Source organism: Fukomys damarensis, unplaced genomic scaffold (genome assembly GCF_012274545.1).
Source record: "Fukomys damarensis isolate Sample0158 unplaced genomic scaffold, DMR_v1.0_HiC HiC_scaffold_25, whole genome shotgun sequence".
Classification (NCBI taxonomy): domain Eukaryota; kingdom Metazoa; phylum Chordata; class Mammalia; order Rodentia; family Bathyergidae; genus Fukomys; species Fukomys damarensis.
The window spans coordinates 7,532,082-7,547,885 of NW_022900937.1; the positions used below are offsets into that span (position 1 = coordinate 7,532,082).

A 15,804-nucleotide genomic window follows, 5' to 3' on the forward strand; every position below is an offset into this window, starting at 1 on the left:
GATGTCCAGTACCAAAAAAAAAAAAAAAAAAAAAAAAAAAAAAAAAAAAAAGAGGGTCAAGTAAATTATTCTAGATGTAGGAAAAAGTTGCTTGACCTATTTATGCTGAAGATTGCAATTTGTTGAATTTTTGCATGAAGAAAAATGTAAGGAACAAGAATTTGAAGAGAAAAAAACTCGATTTTGTTCCGTGTGTTCTGGGTGTTCCAGAAATGGAACCCTGTGCATGAATTCCACTGTGCAGAAAGCCTAGTTCCACACCAGCTGGGGCAGGAGTATGTATGTACATGGCAGCTTTTCAAGGCCTTTCTAAAAAAAAAAATACTGCATCACGAAGGTTATGAAGGTATCCATTTTACAATTACTAGATTTGCCAAAGCACGCACCTGTTCTTTGGTTTTTGCTGTATGTACTTTTAAAAATGTGTATTTTGTGTTCTGTTCTTTACATGCTGCGCTGTGCAGTTCGGGAACATGAAGCCGAGATCTGGTGAGTAGCTCTTACCCAGCACAGCTTGCTGAAGCAGTGGGGGCTCATGGTTTCTGTGAATGAAATCCTTTTCCCATGAAGCGGCAACTGGGGAGGCAGAATTAGTTCTACATTCTATTGTTCCCTATTATATTGATTCTATATGTTCAAAACAAGGATCCCAACTTAGAAAGATCACAGGGTCAGAGCAGCCTGCAGATGAAGGGCAGTCCTGGCCAAAGTGCTTTTTGGGTTGACATCACTGTTTCACAGTGGAGTCTTAGTGGACTGTCTGTCTGTCTCTTTCTCCCTCGCGCACACCCAAACCTGTTCACCCGTAGGTATTCATCTGTCTGTATAGCCCAGTCCTTCCAGTGCCATGTGAGGCAAATGTTCAGATCACGTATGTTCCTTCCATGGTCACTGAATGCTCCACTGATGGTATTAGTGGATGAAACAGTGGAGTGTATTTGAAGACTGGTTTAGGTGCTCACTCTTGATAAATGCACCTTCAGTTTAGAGTCATCTTTCATTGACTGGGTGCTAAAGTTTGCTTTTAGTTGAGGCCTGCTTTTTCAGATAGGGAATTTCAGTCCCTTTCTGAGCCAATTAAATTAATGGCTCCTCATTTATTTCAATAAGTGGTGATTTTCTCTGGCCTTTCAATTTGCTCACCATGCATATTGATGGTCAATTTACTCTGGAGTACTCTAAGTTTTGAGCTCTAATCAGGAGAAAGAGAAACCAATGTCTTTTTGAGGTTGTTGGGATATCACTGTTTCTGTTAGCAGTCATCTGGAGATAAAGTAAAACAAACAAACAAACAGACAAAAAAACCACTTCATTTTCCTGAGTCTCCTTCTACTTAGGAATATGAGAGCTTTATTTTTTGTTTGTTTTTCTTTTGGTACTGGGGATCAAACTCAGGTCCTTTTTGAGAGCTTTATGACATGGTTTATCAAACCTTGATAGCTGCCCGGTGAAGGTGGATAAAAGTTGGAAACATTAATAGCAGAGAAAGGAGTAATAACAGAACAATCACCTTGTAAGGTTCAGAAAAGGCTTGGGGCTCTGATTTGATGCTTTCTAGTTTATCCTCTTCCACTCCTGGTTTATAAAACACGTTTTGGAAAAACCAAAGAAGGGCACCCATCATCATTCATAGTTTCCTAGGCCTGAAAAAGAACACCCACATCTAGAGATCGTTTTGCATTTGAGAAGCAGAAGCACAAGAATTCTTGACTGAGAGGGGACATCATTTTTGTGGAATTTATCCATAGTTTCTCTGTTGTTTTATACTGCTGTTGACTTTGGCCAAAATTCCAGAGTCATGCAACTTTTACATGAAAACAAACAAACAAAACATGATCTTAAATCAAGCCTCCGAGATACATCAGGCCGCCTTTGTGGTGACATGGCTCATTCCGAGCGACGTCAGCTTGTGCTTTGAATCAGTGAAGCTGTGCGAAGGCACGGGAAGGCGGTGCCAGTCACTCACCCGTCAATCATGCGCTCCTTCGTTCACCTGCCGCGCTTCCCGCCCATCACCTGCCGGGGCCGGGAGAGAGCACAGAGGAAGGCTTTCCTGTCCCGGCCCGGTGGACGTAGCCCAGCAGCATGCGCAGAATGAGAATGAGCAGTGTCCTGTCTGGGCCATCACGCTGCTTTGGGGAGGCAGAGATGACTCGAAAGAGAGCACTTGTAAGCGGAAGCATGAATTGTAAGAGGGAGGAATCCTTGAGAAGATCGGGGCACAGCGTGATGGCTGAGGAAAGAGCCTGCAGCAAGCCTCAGGGGGGCAAGTGCTTGGTTTTAAGACAGACGCTCAGAACAGCCCAGGCTCAGTGAAGCTGCCATGCTGTGATGCTGGGAGGCTCCAGGGAGAGCTCTCCCAAGGCAGCATTGCTGCGTTCGCCGCTCATCAGTCTTTTTTTTTAAATTTTATTATTAGTACATGTCTTCACTACCCAGGGTTTGCATTCATCTTAGGGAGCAGGTACAAACACAGAACATATCTTGATTCTTTCTTATTTCCCTTTCCATCTCCTCCCCTCCTCCCCCTTCCATCTCTAGGTCTAAAAGAGACGATGGTTCCCAAATTACTTTTTAGGAAATGTGTCGGGGTGCTCGCTTTTCCTGGTGGCAGCCAGCCTGTCCCCACACTGCTCTCCGCCCTAATTTCCTTACCCATCTCGCCCTCTGATCGACTCTGCCCCCAGAAATCACAGGGAGAGGTTGTCCGTCACCTGTGTGACCTGGGGTGTGGCGCCTGTGTGTCAGCTCTTCCTGGGAGTGTAGCTCAGTCCACACCCACGTACCCCCAGTTCCTGCTTCCCGTCTGCACCCTCAGTATCCTGGGCACTGAGCATGGAGCTGCTCTTCTGCTTGGAGGCGGGACTTTCCACATCCTATCCATGCTTTCCAGCTCACGTGAAGACATCACCGATTTCCAGTGTCACCCAAAGTCTCAAGTTGCATGAACCAGGAGACCATTAAACAGCTTTTTGTTAGAAGTGATGCCCTGTTTCTGGGATGTGCAGAGCATTACTGCTGGGTGTCATTTCTTTTTATTGGCACTGGAGATTGAACTTAGGACCTTGTGCTTTCGAGGCAGACATGGTGCCACTGAACTAAATCCCTGGCCCATGTCATTTCTTATCTGCAGCAACAGTAGGACACCTGTAGAGTGGTGAAGAAGACCATTAGGACAGCTGCAAACATTTAGCTAGTGTGTACTTAAATTCCACTGGCAAAATAGTTGCAGCTTTCTTGGAAAGCCCTCAGGTTTCTCCTAAATTATTATTTCTTTTCGTGGCAGCAAAATACTACAATTGCAAACTGAAAATGAAAGACAATTATTTCAACTTCTAAAGACTAAAACAACATTTCCTCTCATTCCACAGAAGGATCGGCAGGGAAACCATTTCCAAGGTTTCTGGAAGTTGTTATTTCCTTGGTAATGGCTATGTTCATTAGCAAAGCAAGTTTGGAAATGGTTTTGCAGATTTCCTAATGGTTGCCAGTTTAATGCATTTGAGTTGCATTTGGTTATAGGCATTAAAGATAAAATTAATTTCTCCTTTCCTTAGGAAGTTTTACTTTGGCTACAGTGAGCTGAGACCAATATTTCAAATCCATGGGAAGGGCCAGGGAACCCTGGCTGTAAAATATAAACACAGAAATCATTAGAAAATCGAGTCATAACGGCAAAGTCCATCAAAATTCTACAATTTAGAGCGGCTTTGCCTTTTAAGAGCACATGCATGTCTATTTAGCCCTATTTGCTACTTTTCCGTTAAAATATATTTAAGAGCATGGATGGAGGCTGTGAAAACTGTGTCGGAGGATGAGCATTTGTATCAGAGGGAGCTGCGCAGACCCTGGCAGGGAGCAAGTGAATGGGGGTAGTGGTGATGGTGGCTGTGGTAGCCGAGCTGGGAACAGCAGGCACTGTTGGCACCTCACAGCTCTCTAGCACCTGCAGGATCCCAGTCTTCAGGAAGCCACTGCCAACAAAGCAGCGATCTTTAGTGTGTACACAGCCAGGTTTGTCGCTCCTCAGGGAGAGTCCAAGGAGTGAACACCCTCACTTCCGTCTCCTCCTTCCTGCACTTTTGGGCTCAAACTTTCTGTATGGAACTTGCTGGAAGCTAGGGGCCTGGGAGCCCTGTGACAGGTGTGCACAGAACCGGGGGGAAGGGCAGGCAGTGGCTTTGGAGGTGTCTGTCACAGGAGCCCTTGCCCGTCTACCAGGCACACTGGGAGACCAGGAGCGATGGCACCTGCAGAAGAGCTGCAGTGGGGACAGAAGTGCCACCAGTGCCCATCCCTGCCAGTCGGAAGGATCCCCTGCAGTGGGGGGTGGTCCCATCAGCTGGGCCTCTTGGCTCAGCACTGGCGCTGGCTGTGGCAGGTTGGGCCTCCGTTAGGCTGGAAGACCTGGTGGCCTTGGCAGGGAGGAGAAAGAGAGGCCCAGAAGAGCTCCTCCCCTCCGCTGTGGCCTTGGCGATGTCGGCCTGCTAAGCACGGATCCAGTGGCGACTGGGAGACACGGGGGAGCCTTTGAATCAGGTCTCTTGTTCACTCCATTAGCCGGGCTACTTATAATACCAGAGCCTCTCATGAGATTTAGTGGAACAGAATTAACTTCACATTGTTATGACTGTTAAAAGAGGTCTCTCCTTATATAGCTTTCCAAATAAGAGGAGTGGTCAAAATATATGGCGAACGCTTAAATTTAAATGGTTTATTATGGTAAAAGGTGCATCGCCGCCTTCCTCAAAGCTCTGTCTTTCATTCCAAACATACTTATCCCATCCTTCTTTACAAATGAATGTCTTTGTGAGACTTGATAGAAAATGTGGTGAGTGCTGCTACCCAGTGTCCTCCGCTGGACAGGCAGCTTGTGAAAGCATGGCACCAGGTCCTCAGACACCTTGGTCACCAGATCTGGCACTGTGCAACTTTTGGCTCTTACCCCAAATAAAAATGACCCTGACTCGATGTAGGATATGGAGGCGGCCAGGACAGTGAGACTGAAGACTCTCAGTAAAGAGGACTCCAGAGCTGCTGCAGGAAGTGGTGAGAGATAGGACAAGTGTGGTTGAAGTGAGGGGAAAAATGTGCCTTTTATTGTAATAACTTCTGTTAAGTTTAAGCACTCGCCAGGTACCTCGTATCTTTGCTCCTAGTTTTCTGACTTTGTCATTTGAAAGTCTGGCCTGCCCTGAATGAATGTTGCTCTGAACCCCAGGCATTTCTTCCGCAGGTAGTGAGAAGTCAGACGTTCCACTCGAAGCTCTGCTCCCTCAGAGGATTTCCCATGAGCTCTGTATGTTAGGCTCTTGTGAGTAAGCTTGCTTAGTCAGGAGAGCACGCTTAGATGTCTGTGCACGATTAAATGGCTTTGTGAAGTTACCACATAACTTTAGTGCTGGAGGGAAAAAGAGTAAGCATCAGGAGTAGACACCGTGAGGCTCTGGATCACCTGCTGTCATGGTCACGCTGCATCCAGGCCGGGGTGGAGCTGTCCCTAGACATCTGGTGGAAACAGCACGAACGTTAGTTTCAGGGTCTGCTAGTGGAGAGTACCCATCCACCGTGGGCACAGTGCCACCTCACTCAGTGCTCCTCGGGCTGGATCCATGTCTGCACGGACTGTGACAAAACCAGGAGCTGCTCCTGAGAGAAGACAATCGAGGATGCAATTTCAGCATGGTCTCCTCAGATCAGGGCTGCCTGGAGGCTCCTGGGCCCATCTCTGACAGCCACGCTCCCCCTGCCCATCATCGGGTGGGCTCTGGGAACCCGAGGCAGGATGGATCGCAGAGTGTAATGAAATTCCCTTTCCTCAGTGCTCTGGACTTAGGAAAGCCCCAACTGAAGCATCTAATTGCAGGCACTCAGTGCCAGTGGCTGCACCAACTGAGTCCAGGTGGGAAGAAGACGGCATCCTGAAGTCAGGACTCTTGCAGCAGGGTTTGCATGAAGTGCAAGGTTTGGGGAGGAAGAGAACCATGGTGAGCCATGCACCAGCGTCTCATGATGCAGAGGATTGGGTGGGAGAGGAAGCACTTACTGGGACTTGAGCAGATGGGGGCTACGACCTGTACCTGTGGCCACATTCGGCCCAAAGGATGGGATGCCTGTTTTCCCTACCTCAGCTGAGGCTCCCTGGGATCAGCCTTAAGTGGGGACCAGGAAATGGGTAGACCAAGGTGGCCAGTCAGGAGAGCCCTGGACAGAGGTTAGAGAGGGATGGAGTGTCATCTCAGAAGAGGGCAGTGTTGTGCTATGTGTCACAGGCCTGCCCTTTCATTTCATGCCCCACTCTGGACTGTGAACTCCACAGGGCTGGGGCCTCCTTGACATCCTGACCATGGGGCCATGGTTTCTGCCTCCTGTAAGATAGACGCCCAGTGGAGGATGAAGTGGTCCAGCATCTCTGAAGATGCTCTCGCGAGGATGCTGTGAAGTTAAGAGACAATGAGGAAGCTCGCGGTGGACGTACTTTGTAAATGCGAGGAGCCATGTGTGTAAGATTTCATTTCACACCCTTTGGATTTGTTTCCTCCAAGACCCAGTCAACTCTGATTCATTAGAACTTAGGAAGTCAGCAATGACGCTGCTTACAGTGGGTTTTGCTTTCTGGCTAATGAATCTCCTGGCTCTCCTCCAGCTTTAGTGGCGAGATTTCGAGAACATCATCACACCCAAACTCACGCACCGTGTTAGAATTTTTTGTCTTTTCCATTTGACAAGTTTCTGTGCCCATCCAGTTTTTGCAGAGCTTTCTGGTAGCTGGGACCGCTTAGTGCTCAGCTTTGGAGGACAGCCTTACCTTCGCTCTGGGCGCATCTGCCCCCTCGTGGCCGAGGAGGGGATAGCCGCAGGTTTATAGAAAAATCAAAACGGGAACTCACAAGCCCAAAGCATAGCAGCAAGCAGCGATAAAAAAGAACAGGAAGGAGAGTAAGGTACTCACTGAGTTAATGAAAGGCACTTGAATTTAGCAGGTTTGTTTTGCTCATTGACTTAGTTCCAGGTGAATTGTGACTTTTTGCAAATGTTTCCCTAGTTTGGTTTGTTTCATTTTAAAAACATTTTTATGAGTACAGGTTTACAGTACATAATTATTACAGTCATTGGGGGAGTTGGTACATGCACATGACATATCTTGGTTCCTTTTATATCCTTTTCCAAAACTATAATAATATACGACTTTAACCTTCTCAACAGCACGATTTTGGACCTAAGCTCATGGAATTTATATGGGGCATAGCTAAAAACTCAGTGCAACCTCAATTTAGAGATCAGGTGGATGCTATGCCTGATGCATTAATTTAATGTCTTTTGCAGCATTCGGGGTGTTTGTTTGTAGACTACATGACATGAGGTGGTCGATTTGGCTTTGCAAACTTCCCCCTACAAGTAAATGAGGAAATTGTAAATATTGTATGTGATTTCCTAAGCCAAGTTAGAAGGTGGAAACAGTCTCTTAATCCATATGGTCTTTGGGGTACTTTGGCCACTCGATCTACATGAAGCCCAGGTCCCTTTCTCCACAGCTTTGCCCACAACATCTCATTCCTCCTTCTGTGGTCATTGGCTTCTGCCACCTGTCACCTTGGCCACCTCCTGGTCCCATACCGATCAGAGCCACTTACTATGCTGATGTTTAAGACACAGCCGGTGAGAGCAAAGACTGCATGTAAAGGATCGAAGTCTTTATGCAGCTGAGATGTACCTTGGAAAATACAGGAGATCAGAGACTCATGATAGCACTGCTTTGAGTATTTGGAAGAGTTTTTTAGAGGAGAAGAATTTTCCCCGGTGCAGACCCTGTTAAAAATAAGGACCCCCATAAGTCTGGAGTATAAAACATTGTTACCTTAAAGCCCACTTATCTCCCTTGTATCACTGAGTAAATTCACTGCCTTTCTGTGCTTTAATTTTTCAGCTCTAAATTGGCTAGAACAATACCAGTTGCTCTCACCTCATAGACCTGCTCTAAATGAACCTGAAGTACTCAGAGCAGAGCTTACCCCCTGGGCAGTACTTACGCCTCGCTGTTACTGTGTCCCCCACAACTGCAACAACAACAGCGACAACGGTGCCAATGATGATGACCACCTTGGCCCTATTCTTCTGTGTTAAAGGACACATTGACCCCAAGTGATTCGGGCCGCATCTGCAAACAGAAAACATATACTATTAAAAAAAAGAAAAATTGTAGACAAAACCCCTCAAGGCGCAGACTTGCCACCTGCGAAAGTAGAAAGATGTGTTACAGGATCTAAAGTCAGTCCTCGAAGTGTGGGCCCCTCAGTTTTGAGCAAGGTTAGAGCAGGTAAACGTAAACACCTGTAATGTTAACCTGGAGGAAGCACCTTTCGGTTGGCTGTATGCGGCACTTTTTAGGAACGCCAGCCATAAGCCTGATGTCTCGGTTCTCCGGCGTGGATACGGATCTTAAAGACAGGCCCTGGGCCGCCCTGTGGGTGCTCGGTAAACATGTTGATTAGGAATGAAATGTTCTCCAGTTAATTACAAACTGCTTGCCTACTTAAAAATGAATTCGTGTGTCATAGCCCTTCCCTGCAAACTTCTGGCAAATGCTTTAGCTGGCATGTAGCATTTGATTTGGTACAATTCTGTCTATTTATGGAACTTGAAATTCCCACAAAGGGTCTGTCAGAGGATTTTCTCTTTTGACTATGATTTCAAAGTGGAAAGAGGTGCTAATGTCAAGGCAAGCCTGTTCCAAGCACTTTGTGGCGTTTGTGCAGAGAAGGCAATGTAGAGGTGGTGAGGACCCGGTGCTGAGGATGGGGCGGGAGCGCTGTAGCTGCCGGGGAGCAAGTTGCCTTCTTTTCTTTCACAGTTGAAGAAACTGACTGTGATGATTTGTTTAGAGTCACACAGGGCCAGAGGAGGAGTTGGAATAAGTGTTCCTTGATGTCAGCCTGCTTTGATTGTGGCTTTCACATTTTAATCGCAAGATGGAGAAAACTTTAAATGTACTCTTTGGATCTCTTTCTTTAATGTATGTGCATAAGTCAAATTCTTCTGTGTTACATGGCAGGAAGGTGGGTCTAAGAATTTGTTTGTATCTGAGAAAAGGTTTGGTTTTGGGGGTGACTGAGGTGAAATGTGTCTAAGTGGCTTGATCAAGGTGTGCCTTTGCCCTACCCTGACTTTTGCTTTCTCTGTTATGTATTAGCAGGGCTTCCCGTACCCATGAAAGACTTTCAGCGGGAGAGTTTGTCTCTCAGACACGGGCCATCTCCTGCTTCTCTGTACCCCTCACGCTCACCCTCACCCTCACCCTAGCCCAGGAAATGTGGGTCACGTGTTGCTCGCTTTTCTGCTGTTCTCCAGGAGAGCAAACGGGAGTCCAGTGCGAGTGGCTGCCTGAAAGGGCCCAAGCTGTCGGAAATCGGCACAATCGCCTGGATGATCACGCTCTGCGATGCCCTCCACAACTTCATCGACGGCCTGGCCATCGGGGCGTCGTGCACACTGTCGCTCCTGCAGGGCCTCAGCACGTCCATAGCCATCTTGTGTGAGGAGTTTCCCCATGAGCTAGGTAGGAGCGGCTCTCAGGGGACCCCGTGCACACCCCGAGCCTGTGGGGCGGGGCTGACCATCTCTGGCCTCATCCCCTCCGGAGGACAAACCCGACTCGTGGCGATTCCTTCTTCCAGGGGATTTCGTGATCCTGCTGAACGCGGGCATGAGCACGCGGCAGGCCTTGCTGTTCAACTTCCTCTCCGCCTGCTCCTGCTACGTGGGGCTGGCTTTTGGCATCCTGGTGGGCAACAATTTTGCCCCGAACATCATATTTGCGCTGGCTGGGGGCATGTTCCTCTACATTTCCCTGGCGGATATGGTAAGACATGGAGGCATTTTGTTTTGTCTTAGTTAAAAACTTAGGCAAGCTACTTCCCCATGTGTGGGCCTTGCCTTGAGACTTGGACAGTCCTGCGTCAGCCCAATCTCCTTGAGCCCAGCACTCTGTGAGTCTACAGTGGGTCTTCTTGACTTTAAAAAAAATGTGATCTCATTGCTAGAAGGTGAAATGATTTGCTTTTGCTGAAGCAGGGATGTTTTCCTAGGCTCATGGTGCCTCTGGAAAGTGAGACTTGTTTTCTATCATAGTCTGTCTTTACACAGTGGACCCTTGTGTTACAACCAGCCTGACATATGAACAACTTGGGTTATGACTAGATTTTTTTTTTTTTTTGTGATACTGGGTATCAAACTCAGGACTTTGCACTTGCGAAACAGGCATGGTGCCACTGACCTAAATCCCCGGCCCCGGAGTTTTAGTTCTAACTTATGAACAAAGTCTTGAGTTGTGACCCGAATGCCTGCTACCTGTACTTCCAGATGGTCTCAGATACAGACTGAGCCCTTACAGGGTTCTGTAGCATCCTGCCCCATGCAGGGTTAACTGAGAAATCCTGGCCAGTGTCTCTCTAAGGACACCGAGATCTGCCTGTGTAGAGGAGAGACTTTGAAGGCTGTGGAGAGGAGCCTGAGCCAACATTGACCAACTTGAATTACAACTGCCCTGGGGAAAGAATTGAGTTCATAAGTCAGGCGCCCACTGTAGAACTTGTTCCCTCTCTTTTGTGCAAGCGTCACATCTGGACTTGTTAGAGTACATAGCATTTTGTTATTTCAAGGCTATAAACAGTGAAAGCCTTTTGGATTACTCTAAGGCTAGCCCACTAAAGTTGGTAAGATTAACATTTGACAGTTCTTGTTAGGTTCAGTAAGCATTTGCATGTCTGTCTCTGTAGCATGTGTGTCTTTATTAATGTCTGTATATGTGTGTGTGTATGTGTGTGTGCCCACGTGAGCGAGTGTGTTCCAGAGGGAAATGGCCTGTGTGTTTGTGAGTAGGTCACGGACAGCTTTGTAGAAAGTAAAAATATGCTACTGTCTGAAAATCAAACAACATTACTTTCTCACTTAGAACTGAAGATATTAAACATATAATTTAATAATTCAATTTTTAAAAATTTGTAGCTTTCACAAACTATATTTTAAAATATCGATATTATTTGTTTTAAAATGAAAAAAAAATGAGCCAGGAGTTACAAACCCTTCATAGGGCCAGGGATTTACCTCAGTGATTCCACTGCCTGCCTCACAAGTGCAACGTCCTGAGTTTGATCCCCGATGACAACAACAACAACAACAACAACAAAACACCACCACCACCACCAGCAGCCAGATTACAAATCCTTTAGAACAAGATCATCTTAAATTTCTCCAAGTTTGAGCTGAAAAATACTCCTATGTTTAAAGATTAGTAGACACTTAAAAAAAAAGATGTCAATATTGAATTGGCCAGCACTAATTAAAAAGATAAATAAAATTAAAGCCAAAATTCATTTATGATAAGCAAAAAAAAAAAAAAGACTGCAACATTGAGTCATAACAGGATGACGAAGGTAGTAGCAAAAGGAAATGGGCCAAAGAACTGAAGAAGGAAAAGAAGAAGTAGAAAGTAGCTCAAGATGTGACTGTCTAGTTCTGTGCCCTGCTCTGCGCAGGTTGCTGAACACCTAGGACTTCCTCTCCTGAAGCACCACAGCTTTGAGCTACGACTTCACCAAATCCAGGCCTCACACTGGATTCTCTCCAGCTGGCCACTTCTCCTTTTTCTGATAGAGCAGAGCCCATCGGAGCTGTTCAGTTTAAGGAAACAGTGCTCACAAAGGATGCTGTGTACACCTACGGTGCTTCTTCCTGCGTGGTTTCATGGCCCTGCCCACTTTATCCTGGCAGGAATTTTTTTTTTCCTCACTGAGTTTATTGGTACATTTTAGGTATGCAGTACAGTTACATTCATCATTGGGATCGTGTACCTTTACATGACAGGTCTTGGTTCTCATTTTTCCCCTTGTCCCTGCCCTCCCTTCACCCCCTCCTTCCCTCCCCATTTACAAACACTCTATTTCCATTGTTTCATTTTCTCATATTTTTTTCTTTTCCCTTATTACCTTTCTCCTACCCTTCCCACTTTCCTCACACCTTTAGCCCTTTTCTTCCTATTTCACATTGTCATTATATCATTAGGATCTTCTGTACTATTATAGTTTTTCATACCAGAGAAACTCTGGCAGGAATTTTCTTAAGCCAGGCTCGTGGGTCAGCTGGACCCTTGACACCTTGAAGGTGCCTGACGTACGTAGCCAATCACTTTGCAACATGCCTTGTGAGGTCAGTGTGTCCTTGGCTCCTCTGTAGCCTGGTCAGTACCCATGTCTGAGAGAGGGCAGGTTTTAGATGAAAAGCCTAGAGTTTCAGGTCTTTTCACTGTAATGATATTATAGTCATTGACCCTAGAATAATGCACAATTTATTTTAAAACCTTATGATTTTTGTGATGGTAGAGCAAGAAGAAGAAAACAAATTGAAGAAAAAGAAATTAAATGTAGAGTTGTTTCAGGCTTGAAGTCCGGTCAGGCACTGAGGACCTAGGGTGATTCCCTCATTCCGGTCTCTGCAGTCTGGCAGGGATGAAATGTGAGGCACAGACATCGTGCAGACCTGAGAATTACAAACGGTTCTAAAATGCTATGAAAAGGAAGAGCAGCTTCTGCGATGAGGGGATACCAAGAAAATCTAGCCTGAGTTGGGAAGGGCTAAAGGGAAATGTTTCAGGAAGGTGAGATTCAAGGTGAGATCTGAAGGGTCTGGTCTCCTGAAGACCTGGGAGCAGAAGAGTCCAGGCTGAGGTTGTAGTGAGTTCAGGCTGAGGTGTGGATACTGAGGAAGGAGCGAGGCTGGGTGCTGGGATACTGAAAGGATGGTATGGATGGAACACACACACGCACACACACACACACAGGTTAGACTGGGCTCCACCCATCCTGCTGGGGGGGTGGGCGTGAGCCACGTGCACCCCTTCAGTCCCTTGAAAGTGCTGGGTGTCTCAGCTTGTCAGCATTCGAACACCTGAAGTCAACGGCCCTCTCCCCGACGGCGGTTGGCAGTGTCTGTTTTGTGTTTTGCCACCAGATGGCGAGAGTTGTCTAACAATGCATCTTGTTCCAGTTCCCCGAGATGAACGACATGCTGAGGGAGAAGGTGACAGGGAGGAAGACAGATTTCACCTTCTTCCTGATCCAGAACGCAGGGATGCTGACGGGATTCGCGGCCATCCTGCTCATCACCTTGTACGCGGGGGACATCGAGCTGGAGTGACGGGCCGTGGGCAGCCCGGTCCTGAGTGAAGGCATTTCACAAGCGAAAACATCTCCAGAGGGATTTTTAGGCTTACTTAGTTAGAAGATGCTTACGATTTTAAGTGTAGGTCAAGAAAACTGATTATTGGCTTCAGATCCGTGAAAGTGACTGTTATTTGTTGTTAAAATGTTTTGAAAGGTGTTGAGTTCCGGTCTGAAATGCCTGGGGTATGAGGTTTCTGGGAAATGCCCAGTTTCCCACGTCTCATTCATGTTAGGATATCGCCAGGAAGCCAGACACATGCATTTTATAGTCATGTTGACATCGAGACCCCAGGGGAAATTCAAGATAGGTTATTCGCGGCTTTAAAACTCAGTAAGGTCAGTTTCAAGCGGTTTCAGTGGTTTTCTTTCAGTTAATTTGTTCTAGTGCTTCAAGAGCAGGTACAAAAACAATGTGGAAGAGAAGCAAAACACAACACAGATATAAATGATTCCATGGCGCCTGTGAACCCAAGGAAGAAAGATGGTGCACAGCCTGGGTTCTGATTTAGATGTCCATCAGGAACCTGTAACACTGTGTTAGAAGCCTTCCAAAATAATTCAAACTAAGGAATCAATAAAGACTCGGTAGCCCTTTAGGTTTGGGCTCACAGGGTCACCTGTAAGTCGGCCCCACCAGACTCCAGCAAAGGCTAGTGCTGCCAGGGTACAGGCCCCCAGCCTGCAGTGGGTCCACCTTGGCACAGTGAGGAGTGGGAGAGAGGCCACTTTCGGGGACTGGGATCTGCTCTGTGACGGGGAAGAATATGTTGGCTTGGAGGAAGAAACTGAATGTAATTTTAAGTGATTTACTTTTGAAGGTGAACGTAATTATTGGCAGAGAATATTTTAATAAGTGCAAACAACAGCTGGGCTGCTGAGTGGTAAGGACCAAAGGAGCAGGGAGCACACAGTTCCTGTGGGGACCGAGGGATGTTCAGAGAAGGCGTCTCCTGGGACCAATCTACCTTTCTGCATGTGGTAAACTTTGGGGAAAAGATTCAGCACCCCTGGGCTATCTTTCTACTCTTTCTGGAAGGTGGAGCCTGTTTACCCAGATAATAGAAAATGAGTCCAAAATTAAACACCCTAACCTCAATTCACACTCCCAAGTCACATAAAGAAAGATGACAGCGAGGAAAACGACCAATAAAAGCCGTCCATGACCTCAGAAATTACATTTCCCCACAGACTACAAAACGTTCTCATGCAGCAGCAAAGCAAATTCGAGGAACACGTAACACATATGTTGATGTATATTTCACTTTATACTTTACTATTTGAAAGAAATATTGTTTCTCCAATAGTAAACAAGCGTGAAAGCATGTCCTGTCTATTTGTTATTCACTTAATGTGTATCTGTTTTTTTGAGTGATTATCATGTACCTGATATTATTGAGGAGAGAAAATTTGGGAGTTGGAGGTATGTTTAATTTCAAAAAACATTTCGCAAACAAATACTACAAAGACTTACTGCCCATTTTGATAGGCAGAATCTATTCTTGTCATTTCATCTTTCTTTACATTCAGTCGTTCTGAGTGATCGTTACCTTTCTAGTATATGTGCTGCCAAAGTGAGCTTCATCCTTACCTTTCTAAAGCATAGGTTGTATGTCTCGTTTAAGAAATGACTCACAGCATTACATTAAAGGAGAGTTTGACGACTTCTCCTTGTGTGTGGATTGTCTGGCTAGTTCTTGGCTACCTTCTGGCCATTTCCCTCAACTATGAGGACAGAGGCAGTGGGACAATGAAAAGCAAAAGGGACACCACACTTACTGGAGGCTTTAGTTGAGTGTAGAAGATTGGCTGTGGGAAGCCACCGTCACATTTGAATTACCCTCGATGGCGATTTTATTAAAACAAATGCAAAGCTATCAGTCAACGTATCTCATGCTAATGCATTTGGTATACCAGGTAAATATTCTATAATCTTTAGACTTTGAAGATGCTGCCAGGAAAAACCAGAAATGGTTTCACAGTTGGGGATGTAGCTCAGTGGCTGAGTGCTTGCCTAGCATAGAGAGGCCTGGAGTTCCGTCCCCAGGACCACAAACCAAACCAGACCAAATGAAAACTGACTTCAGTGCATCGTACTGGGTGTTTAGGTTTTCACTGTAAAACTTAAAAAATGGTTATGAGTAGCTGGCACTTATTACCTACTGTATCAGACCCTCACAGTATCCTGGCTAAGACGCCATCTGCGGGACCCCAGGGGTAGGACACCAGGTTCCCCTTCTCCCGCCCAGGCTGCTGGGGAAATACAGAGACTGCCGAGGTACAGCCCAGTTCCATATGCCTTCAGGTATCTTTGTGAACCATCTATTACTTTATTTTACATAGTAAATAATATAATAATAATTCGTGAAAGGCTTCCTGGACTGCCTCCTTGTTCTAACACTAATATTTCTTCTGATTCTTTTTATATAATATACTTTTCTTGGTTTTAGCTGTCCAAGTTCTGTTGCGTAGATGTCACACAGGTTGCCTCTTGTGGAGGGGGTGTTTGTGCAGTCAGGAACCTGCCCTGCCGTGGCCCATTTCTAGCACAGCCTTTCAGCGCAGCCAGTGTCAGACTCAGCACCCCAGC

At 46.2% G+C, this 15,804-nt stretch overlaps 1 protein-coding gene across 1 annotated transcript in view; it reads left to right on the plus strand.

The window, feature by feature from the left end:
* The window catches only part of Slc39a8 (solute carrier family 39 member 8), a 42,478-nt gene extending 28,184 nt beyond the window's left edge, over nt 1-14,294 (plus strand). Inside the window, exons 6-8 of the mRNA XM_010641590.2 lie at nt 9,349-9,556; nt 9,675-9,859; nt 13,042-14,294. Coding sequence (XP_010639892.1) covers nt 9,349-9,556; nt 9,675-9,859; nt 13,042-13,191 — 543 coding nt within the window. The 3' untranslated portion in view covers nt 13,192-14,294. The remainder of the gene's footprint in view (nt 1-9,348; nt 9,557-9,674; nt 9,860-13,041) is intronic.
* Nucleotides 14,295-15,804: the final 1,510 nt, after the last annotated feature.